Source organism: Bison bison, unplaced genomic scaffold, assembly GCF_000754665.1.
Source record: "Bison bison bison isolate TAMUID 2011002044 unplaced genomic scaffold, Bison_UMD1.0 scf7180017864256, whole genome shotgun sequence".
Lineage (NCBI taxonomy): Eukaryota > Metazoa > Chordata > Mammalia > Artiodactyla > Bovidae > Bison > Bison bison.
Window position 1 is genome coordinate 1,516,773 of NW_011494828.1, and position 11,029 is coordinate 1,527,801.

Sequence of the window (11,029 nt, forward strand, 5' to 3'; positions counted from 1 at the left end):
AGACCTTTCCCAGCATCAGGGTCTTTTCAAATGAGTCAGCTCTTTGCATCAGGTGGCCAAAGTATTGGAGTTTCAACTTCAACATCAGTCCTTCCAATGAACACTCAGGACTGATCTCCTTAGGATGGACTGGTTGATCTCCTTGCAGTCCAAGGGACTCTTAAGAGTCTTCTCCAACACCATAGTTCAAAAGCATCAATTCTTCGGTGCTCAGCTTTCTTTATAGTCCAACTCTCACATCCATACATGACCACTGGAAAAAACATAGCCTTGACTAGATGGACCTTTGTTGGCAAAGTAATGTCTCTGCTTTTGAATATGCTGTCTAGGTTGGTCAAAACTTTCCTTTCAAGGAGTAGGCGTCTTTTAATTTCATGGCTGCAGTCACTATCTGCAGTGATTTTGGAGCCCCAAAAGTGAAATGTTGGAGACTTAGTTCATCAGGACGCCACTTCTACTGGAGAGACAGTGGGGAGTAATCTGGGGTATAAACAAATGATGGGGAAGAACTTCCCCTGTGGTCAGGTGGTTAAGAATCCACCTTCCAATGCTGGGAGCCAAAATTGGATCCCTGGTTTGTTAACTAAGCTCCCATATGCCTCACAGAGTGGCCTAGAAAGAAATAAGCTTAAAAAATGGTTAGAGTCGCGCTGGCAGAGTACAGAGGGGCAGGAAGGAGGTGAGGGAGAGAAAGAGCTACACCAGGACAAACCTGCTTCCTGCCCATTCTGCCAAGGAAAACATAAATTCAAGACACCTCTGAGTCCGAATGGCAAAGCTATTTCAAATCTCAGAACTGCAATTTAATAGCTATCTTACTCTGAACAAGGTAAAGCCTGCTAAGTCTGCACAATCTGTAAAGTGGGACGTGAATACCTTCCTCACAGGAGACTGACTGCAAGTGCGCTGGATGCTGATTACAATGAAAAAGAAAAAATCAGAGTTGAATGTTTAAGATTTGTGCATTGTTCTGTATGTATTAATGAATAAAAAAAATATTGACAGTCTAAAAGTTGAATTATGTTTTATTTGGTGGAGTGAGGGAACAGCCCACTGCAGAAGAAGCCGTCACTAGGCCGCCGGATTCTCCCTCTGGCTGGAGAAAGAGCTGGGACCGCCCAGAGCAGCCTTACAGGCGGCGCGCGGTGCAGTGTGGGCCAGGCAGAGGCGCGGCCTAGTCCCGCCCTCGGGGCCGCCTACGTGATCCGAGGCGCGTGCATCTTTCACGCGGGAGTTCGCCAAACCAGCGGTGTGCAGTGTCCAAGCTCCACAGTAGGCCACGCTGTGTGGACCCACATTCCGCAGGATGCTCGTGGGCAATCCACTCATCACCGTGGTGCAGCCTCCTAGCTCAGGCTTCCACTCCTCAGCTTCTTTCTGGAAGTAGGGGCGGGGTCCACCACGCGCGTGATGCTGAACGCCCGGCCCCCGCCACTCCTCTGGGAGGAGCTTCCTCATCACCGCCAGGCTTAAGTGCCTGCATCAAGCTTGGGCGGGTGTCTCCTGCTGCCCACCAATCCCGGAAGCTGAGGCTCACTTGGTGGCTAGCAGGGCACAGGACTGAGCTGGGAAGCCACACTACCCTGTTAACGCTCTGTACCGAGGTGAGTCTCTCCTCTGCTGCCCTGTTTCTTTGGCGCAGTGGAGATGGCCTCGAACCTTTACTCCACATGTGTCCGCCCCCATGTTTAGAGCGAATAGCAAATGCTCTGGAGGCGGCCAGACTTGGTTTCGGATTTGCGCTTCCTCTTATTCTTTAAATGATCTTGGATAAGTCCTCAGTTTCTCTGGCCCTCAGTTTTCTCAGCGGTAAAATCAGTTCCTACATCAGAATTGTAGCAAGAGTTAAGTGAGATAAAGCTCTTAAAAGCTACATGCACCGATTGTCAGTAAGTTTTGGTTGCCATCTTCCTTTTTTTGTTTGCCCACCGACACGGTTTTTCCCGGAAATCTGGCTTTCCTATAGAATCTGCGATTCCATAGGAATTACGAAATTAATAAAACCTGACGTGGCAAGAGGGGCGTGGGTTCGCTAGCTTTGGGACCTGCCTTGGGTTTGGGAAAGCCAGGGCATGTTTCTGTTTTGCCCGAGTGCTCTTTTCAGACTGAAATCTGAACCTTCACCGGATGGGGTTATTGTTAATTAACTCTTTTCCTTCAGCCTGTCCATACTCAGGGCCGCACGACCTCCCTTAGAAGAGTCTTGAGGGTTCTGATCAGTCTTGTTACTGCCCCCCATATCTCAGATTTCTTATCTGTAATACAAGAGCAATGCCTAATGTAATCACTGGGATTTTTTTTTTTTTTTTAATCGGAGATGGTAAAGTGCTTTGTTATTTTCCAGAGATCGTTGTTGCCAGGTTGTCTAAGAAGTAAAGGAAGAAAGTGATGGGGGCAGTGACTTTCTCAGATGCACCTCCAGCTGTCAAGATCTCCCCTGTTTGCCTGTGTGTGGGGTAGGGGAAATGGGCAGCAGGCACTGTAGCAGCTACCAGGTTAGATAAATGGCAGGCCCTGACCTTGAGGAGTGCTTAAATTTCTGAGGGAAAATGAGCACACAAATGCAGTGTTGTGCACAGCTGTCAGTACATGGGAGGAGCCAGAAATTTAAAGCTAGCTGAAGGGTGAGCTGCAGTTAGCCAGGCAAGGGTTGGACTTGTGCAGAAGGGAAGTGTGCAGAGGCCTGGAATCAAGTATGGTGGCTGCTTCTGCAGAGTCTGGAATATGTTGTCTTAAGTGAAGAGGTGGAGAGATGGGGGAGGTGGGAGCTAGGTTATAAAGGGTATTACTAAGGAGTCTGGACTTTACCCCTGTGGTAGGAGAGAACTACTGGAAGAGAGCCTGGGAGTCACATGGTCAGATTTGGGGACTGCTTTGTCGGGGAGAGGGGCCTCACTGGATCAGAGCAATCCCTGGTTCTGGGAATGGTGGTCACAGCTGGAGCAGTGGCCCTGGAGGTGTGCTGGGTAAAGTGGCCTGGAGGATGGGCTGGGTAAAGATTTAAGGAGTATATATTTTAAAATTCTTTTCACATACATCAAGAAGTCCAGAGAGTGGTATTGCAGTCTTAGGTGTTACATTACAGTTTAGAGCAAACAGTATCTTTTTAAAAATATTTACAAGTATTACAGGATTTTTAACCCAGCCAGATAGACCAAATCTTGGCCACTGTTTCATATTTAAGGTGGCTTTCTGTGCTGGCGTCTTCAAAGTTCAGAAGCTATATTCCCCTTCCCACTACCTGTCAAAACCCTAATCTTATAATACTCAGAAATGCCTCAAACAAACTGAAATACTTTAGATGGCTTTTGTAAGACCCCCCCATGGATTATACTGTGATTGGATTTGTAAGACCCCCCATGGATTATACTGTGTTGTCTGGTTTGCTTTCACACTTGTCATCCAGGGCCTTGAGTCCTGGGGAGACAGAGTATATAGAACAAAGAACATGGTCAGGCGCTGTGCAGAGGGCTTTAGGCATAATATCTCTTCAGAATGGAGGAGCTGAGATTCAACCCCAGGTCTGTGCAACTCCAGAACTTAAACTATTTCCTCGTGCTCTGTTGCTGGATTTGATAAGTTTAGTTCTGGACATGTTAAGTCTCATACCTGTAGGATATACTGGTGGAACTGTCCAGAGGGAGGTGAATATATAGAACTGGGGTGGGAAGAATTAGTGATTAAAGTCATCACTGAAGCTTGACTAGGGAGCGAGAAGGGATTGAGGACAGAACCCTGAGGGACAGTATTTTTTGTGGGGGAAGATGGCAGAGAGGGAAGGCCTATGCAGCCAGGGAACACTCATGTGAAGACTGCTTCTTCTTCCTGTGTTTTCAAGTTTCTTGCATCCTGGCAGCAACTACAGAGCCCTTCTCTGAGAAGGGAAGATTAAGCCCCAGAGAGGAGGAACCTAGGCACTGACTTGGGATTAATAAAACCTGAGTCCTGATACTGCCCTCACCCGCCCCCCTATACACTCAGCTTCTCTCTTCCACCTTGAACCTCTCCCAAGATAACATGGGGGTGTCTGAATGCTGCTAGAGGTCCAGCTAGGCAGATGTTGACAAGCTCAGAGCCTTTTAACACAGGGCTAGGTTGAAAGGCTGATGCACAGGCAGAAGATAAGGAAGTCAGGAGCCGGCAGAGGATGACTTCCTGTCCTCTGATAGAGAAAAACATCTATCTTCTGCCTTCCATCTGTCCTTTGGAGCGTTTGTTCTTTGAAGATCTGTGTTTACTGTTTCTGCCTCTGATCCCTGCCCCCCAAGCCTTAGCCTTTTTGGTTTTCAGTTTCACCAGCAAAAGAAAGGGGAGAGGCAAGCTTCAGGTTTCTTCTTCCTTTTCCCCCAGGCCAGGTTTTTGTTCACACTCTCAGCCCAGGTGTGATTTCAAAGCCAACCCTTGTATTCTGAGAAATCTGGCAGAGGCCAACAGGTCACAGGTTGAAGATCAAGCCCAGGAAACCAGCCATTGTCCCTGGTAGCAGCTGGCAAGCTAGTTCCTTCTGTGAGATACAGACATGTTTGCCTGATTCTGGGCAGTTTGTGTCCCTGAGAAGTTTGGTAACAGAAGATTGCCCTCAGTGGTCCATGGTTTGCTGCCCAAATTGAACTGTTTTCATTTTAGCAGAAAGGATGGTCTCCAAAATGTTGTGTGTGTATGTGTATGTGTATGCGCGCGCGTGCGTGCTTAGTCAGGTCCGACTCTTTGCTACCCCGTGGACTGTAGCCCACCAGGCTCCTCTGTCCATGGAATTTTCCAGGCAAGAATGCTGGAATGGTTTGCCATTTCCTACTCCAGGGGATTTTCCTGACCCAGGGATCAAACCCGCAGTTCTTGTGTTTCCTGCATTGGTAGGTGGCAGTTCTTTCCCACTGAGCCACCTGGGAAGCCCACTAGACTATAATATTCTTCCTGGTGGTCCAGTGGTTAAGACTCTGCACTTTCCCTGCAGAGGGTGCAAGTGGGTGTGGGTTCGATCCCTTGTCAGAGAACAAAGATCCCGTGTGCCATGAGGCAAAAATAAATAAATAAAGTAATAACCTTAAAAAAAATTCTTCTGAGTCAGAAATGTTAAGGACAGTGTTGGTGTGTCAGTTATACTTGCAACTTATCCAGTTACCTACTCTACCATAATATTCTTATGTCCTTTCTGAACTTGGAAACAAAGGTTGTGATAATAAAAGTACTGACCAGCAATGAACTCAATCCTGAGAGTGATAGTTACAGTACTGATGAGAGCAGGGGAAAAGGATGTTTCTATATTATTGATTCTTGGGGTGAGCCCTCTTTCTCCTTTCCCTTGGATAAATCCTATTCATCAAAGCTCGACTCACATGTCACCTCCAAGAAGCCATCCCAGCCAGGTCACTTTTTTCTTGTAGCCCTTGTGCAGGTTTTGGTCCCGTCTTGTGGGTTGTGATATCCTCTGTCCTCTCCTGACCAGACCATGAACTCCCAGAGAGCAAGAACTATTTGAATATGTGTGTCTCTTGTGTCTAGCATAAGACCATGCATCATCTGCTGACTGAATGAGTGTTCTCAGGCCACTGGAGACTTCTGATTTTCATAGCTTTCCAAATAGGGTTGTTGCAGTTACCACGTGCTTTGTTCAGTTGGAAATTTTCAGATATCTGCGATTTACTGCTTTCCACTGCACTGAAGTCATGTGTCTGGTTCCTCTTCCTGGAAAGCTTCTTTTACTCTTTTTTAAAAAAAAATTATTTATTTTTGGCTGCACTGGGTCTTTGTTGCTTTGCACAGGCTTTCTTTAGTTTGGGCTAGTGGAATCTACTCTTTGTTGCAGTGCTTGGGCTTCCTATTGCGGTGGCTTCCCTTGTTGCAGGGCACAGGTTCTAGGCAGCAGAGCTTCAGTTGTTGAAGTATCTGGGCTCTGGATCTGAGGCTCAGTAGTTACTCCGGGGCATGTGAAATTTTCCCGGACCAGGGATTGAACCAGTGTCCCCTGCACTGGCAGGTGGATTCTCATCCATTGCGCCACCAGGGAAGTCCTTCTCTTTACTCTTGGGACAATCCAACTCATTCTTAAAAACCAGTGTTGGGAATTCCCTAGTGCTCCAGTGGCAAAGACTCTGCACTCCCAATGCAGAGGGCCTGGGTTCAATCCCTGGTCAGGGAAATTGATCCCACATGCTGCAAATAAGAGTTATGCTGCGGCTAAAAGATCCTGCATGCCACAGCTAAAGATCTCGCATGCTGCAATGAAGATTGAAGATCCTTTGTGCTGCAACTAAGACCCAGTGCAGCCGAATAAATAAATATTAAAAAAAAAAAGACAATGTCATTATTCTCTTGTCCTTGCCCTACAGAAGTCACTTGCTCTTCTGTGACACAGTGTACATGTGTCTTCTGTGAGGCATAGCATATGTAGTTTATTGGCCTGTGTTCTCTTGCCTTTTCCTGCCTTTTCTATCAGTTCCTTTTTGAATTGTTGACTCTCTCTGTCACTTAGCTGTTGATTTGGGGCAAATATCTTTATCTCTCTGAGCCTGTTTTTTTTTTTTTTAATCTAAAAAATAAGATACTTCCCTTGTAAGAGCCCACTCAGGCCTGGTAGCATGGCTGATCAGACCTCTGAGAGGGACTCAGTCTCTGTAGTGCTAACAGTCTCCTGGAACATTGATCCTTTGATTCTGAGCCTGTCACCTGGTCTCCCTTTGTCTCATAAAGGCCTTTGCTTATCTTACACTGGCTTGAGACCTCATGTAGTCAAGGTTGAGTACTTCTGGGGAGCCACCTCGCCTTTGTTTTTAGGTTTAAGAACTCTTTAACCAGACCCTTAGCCTGGTGAAAGGAAGGGCAGCCAGACTGGTGGTCCTGTTAGTGTTTGTCTGGGAGTTACTGGCTTTGGTTGGTTCTGGCTGCCCTGTCTCAGCTGCCTTTGCTCCCAGGCATATACACATGACCCAGTGTCTGTTCTCCTGTCATCTCTGTGCCCCCTTCCTCCCATGTTTTACAGGATCCTTGACCAGTCGCCCCAACAGCAGCACTGACCCTCACACCATTTTCTTCCATCTGTGTTTCAGGGGCAATGGCGGCTTCCTGTATCCTCTTACACACTGGGCAGAAGATGCCCCTGATTGGACTGGGCACCTGGAAGAGCGACCCTGGCCAGGTGAGGGATGGGGGCAGAAGGGGGTTCTTGCCTGTCTTCTAGGGAAAAGGCACTGTTTGGTAGAGGGTCCTTGTGTTTTCTCTATCACCCCCATCCCTATACTTCACATCTGGTAGGGATAAGCCTGGAGGGCGGTGGGAAGAAACGAGGGAAGAAGGAACCCATAGTGAGCTCTTGGTTTCCCCAACTGATCCAGAGCAGTGGTAAGGGGCCCAGCAGGGCCTCAAGCATAGCAAGGAGCCTGTTCCCTGATGATCTGTGCTGAGTGCTGTGGAGATGTGGCACTCCTTTGTGCCTGACCCTGGGCTGACCCCAAGGTGCCGTTTATCACCCTGTGCTGTGATCGTGTCTTCCGTTCCACATTTGGTTCCTTACACACAGCAGGTTGTTGCTGTTCAGTTGCTGAGTTCTGTCCGACGCTTTGCAACCTCTTGGACTGCAGCACGCCAGGCTTTCCTGTACTTCACCATCTCCTTGAGCTTGCTCAGACTCATGTGCATTGAATCGGTGATGCCATCCAACCATCTCATCCTCTGTCGTCACCTTCTCCTCCTGCCATTCCAGTATCAGGGTCTTTTCCAGTGAGTCGGCTCCTTGCATCAGGTGGCCAAATTATTTGAACTTCAGCCTCAGCATCAGTCCCTCCAATGAATATTCAGGATTGATTTCCTTTAGAATTGACTGATTTGGTCTCCTTGCAGCCCACGAGACTCTCAGGAGTCTTCTCCAACACCACAGTTCAAAAGCATCAATTCTTCAGTGTTCAGCCTTCTTTATGGTCCAACTCACATCCAAACATGACTACTGGAAAAACCGTAGCTTTGACTAGACGGACCTTTGTTGGCAAAGTAATGTCTCTGCTTTTTAGTACACTGTCTAGGTTGTTATAGCTGTTCTTCCAAGGAGCAAGCGTCTTTTAGTTTCATGGCTGCAGTCACCATCTGCAGTGATTTTAGAGCCCAAGAAAATAAAGTCTGTCACTATTTCCATTGTTTTCCCATCTATTTGCCATGAAGTAATGAGACTGAATGCCATGATCTTAGTTTTTTGAATGTTGAGTTTTAAGCCAACTTTTTCACTCTCCTCTTTCACCTTCATCAAGAGGCTGTTTAGTTCCTCTTCACTTTCTCCCTTAAGGGTGGTGTCATCTGCATTATTGATATTTCTCCTGGCAGTCTTGATTCCGGCTTGTGCTTCATCCAGCCGGGCATTTTGCATGAGGTTCTCTGTATATAAGTTAAATAAGCATGGTGACAATATACATCCTGATACATGTGACAATATGCAGTCTGATACAGGGTGACAATATATAGCCAGATAACACACAGCAGGTATCAGGGTTAAAGAACAACTTGGTCAACTGTTTATACCAAAGGTCAGCAGACTGTTTCTTAAAGGACAAGGTGGTTAATAATTTAGATTTTGTCAGACAACTTGCAAAATGCAGGTGGTTATGTACTTATATAACTATTTAAAAATATAAAACTTGTTCTTAGCTCAAGGGCTGAAAAAAAAAAAAAAACAAAAGCCAGCTGCTAGCTGGAGTTTAGTAACCCCTGCTATAGACCTTCCAGCCCAGGAGAGCCTGGGAATGAAAACTTGCTTTCCTAGATGGACACAGGTAGAGACTCCGCTCCCACCCGGGGTGGAGCAGCTCCCACCTGGGTGTTCCTTGTTCTTGGAATCTGAGTCAGAGTTGAGAGAAGTTTGGGAGGAACTCTGGCAGGGACAGTGGCCTCTTCTGTCTGGGATTTAGGCTGGGATGGGTGGCGTGGTTGAATGAACTCTGTCTGCCTTTTCTCCCTTTGCTTTCCTTCCTACAGCTGCCTAGAGTCTGGTGCTGTAGGTGGGCACTGACACCGCCTGGGACAAGTCCAGGAGCTAGGCGAAGGCTGGGGGTGGAGGCCAGAGCCAGGGCCAAGATGGGTCAGGGATGGAGGGGTGGGAAATGGGATGGAGCAGGGTCGGTGAGAAGGGCACATGTCCGGATAGTAACAACTGCACCTAAGTGGGGATCTTGAGTTGCAGGGGGCCTAACACCCTTGGGTCTGCTCCTAATGCCATGTTTCTAGTCTGGTTTTTAACAAATTGACCCATCAACCTCCTTGGTGCCTGCTTTATTCTCTTCTGGTGGGGGCCTCTGGGCCCAGCTTCCATCTCACTTTTCCACCTTCCTTAGTTTTCTGTTCTCCCCCCCTCACCTCTTCTGCTTGTCTGAGCCATGGTCTACATGGCTTCCCCTTTAAATATATACATATATTTAAAATGGAATTTAGATTTATATATATATGTGTGATTTTTTTATTTACATTGTTTTGGCTGCACTGGGTCTTTGCTGCACACAGACTGTCTCTAGTTGCAGTGCAGTGAGCGGGGACTGCTCTCTACTTATGGTGCATGGGCTTCTCTTATTGTGCAGCATGGGCTCTAGTCTCCCCAGCTCAGTAGCTGCAGTGCACAGGCTTAGTTGCTCCATGGCATGTAGAATCTTCCTGGACCAGGGGTGGAACCCATGTCCCCTGCTTTGGCAGGTGGATTCTTAACCACTGGACCACCGGGGAAGTCCCCACATGGCTTCTAAGGATCTGTTTCCATGTGGTCTTGCTTTAGGAACTACTTACCTGTGTATCACGCTTCCCTAACCAGCTCTTCAGGGTTGGGACCTATCTCCATGACTGTACTTCTACTTTCTGTCCTATCAATGTATCCATCCATCTTCTGAGCATGTAGCAGGGAACATAGTTTTTGCTGGGCCCTGCTGAGATTGCTTGGATAGGAAGGAACCTTGGAAGTTAGTGGTGAGGAGGGAAAAGGGTTTGGGGTCTCCACAGAGACTTCTGATCCCCAAGACTGGAGTCGTTTTCTATCTTCTCACTTCCACCGTGTGGATGACTACAGTGGTAAATTCCTGCCCCCTCACCCCATCAGTGACCCTCAGGAGGGCAGTTTCTGGTCCAGGCCAACAGAGTTAAAACTTTTGCTCTTCTCACCTGGCAGGTTAAAGCAGCTATTAAGTATGCCCTGAGTGTAGGCTACCGTCACATTGACTGTGCTGCTATCTATGGCAATGAGACTGAAATCGGGGAAGCCCTGAAGGAGAATGTGGGACCTGGCAAGGTGAGGACTGGGGCTACAGAGAGGTGGGGTGAGAAGACTCAGAGGCTGGGGCTAAGGGCTGACTAGAGGGATCTGGCATCAGCTTCCTTCTAGTTCTTCTCCCAAAGGTGAGGGTGGGCAAGACTGGGTGCCCTTGGCTCTTCTGACTGTGGACTCTGTCCCCTGTACAGTTGGTGCCTCGGGAGGAGCTCTTTGTGACTTCCAAGCTGTGGAACACAAAGCACCACCCCGAGGATGTGGAGCCTGCCCTCCGGAAGACACTTGCTGACCTGCAGCTGGAGTATCTGGACCTGTACCTGATGCACTGGCCTTACGCCTTTGAGTGAGCCTTGCCAGGGTCTTCATCTAGGAATCAGGGGTTGGGGGAGTCATGTTAGTAACTTTTTGTAAGTTATAGGAACAGAGCAAGAGAAGAGCACTCAGTCTTTTCTGCTACAGTCTAGCTACAGAAAAAAGGAGTGCCACTTCACACGGCATGTATCCTAGGGTGTATACAGATGAGTCCTCCTGTTGCCTTTATACACTGGGGAAATGTTCTAGCTTTTGCTGCGCTCAGCCTTGGGGTTGCAGTAGAGTAAGCTCCCACAGAGGGTGTGGGAGGAGACGACCATAGCTCCATGCTGTGTACTTGAAGGAGGCTGTAGGAGCCTACAGTGCAGTTTCCCGAGGTGGGGCAGAGGGAGTTAAGGATGACTTCCCAGAGGGGAGGGGATATAATCTGTGTCTAGGAAGAAGGGAGAGGGGATGGGCATTCCATATGGAGTTAACACTTGGATC

At 47.9% G+C, this 11,029-nt stretch overlaps 1 protein-coding gene across 1 annotated transcript in view; it reads left to right on the plus strand.

The window, feature by feature from the left end:
* Positions 1–1,181: 1,181 nt before the first annotated feature.
* The window catches only part of AKR1A1 (aldo-keto reductase family 1, member A1 (aldehyde reductase)), a 12,112-nt gene continuing 2,264 nt past the window's right edge, over positions 1,182–11,029 (plus strand). Inside the window, exons 1-4 of the mRNA XM_010847851.1 lie at positions 1,182–1,604; positions 7,047–7,135; positions 10,133–10,252; positions 10,423–10,574. Coding sequence (XP_010846153.1) covers positions 7,052–7,135; positions 10,133–10,252; positions 10,423–10,574 — 356 coding nt within the window. The 5' untranslated portion in view covers positions 1,182–1,604; positions 7,047–7,051. The remainder of the gene's footprint in view (positions 1,605–7,046; positions 7,136–10,132; positions 10,253–10,422; positions 10,575–11,029) is intronic.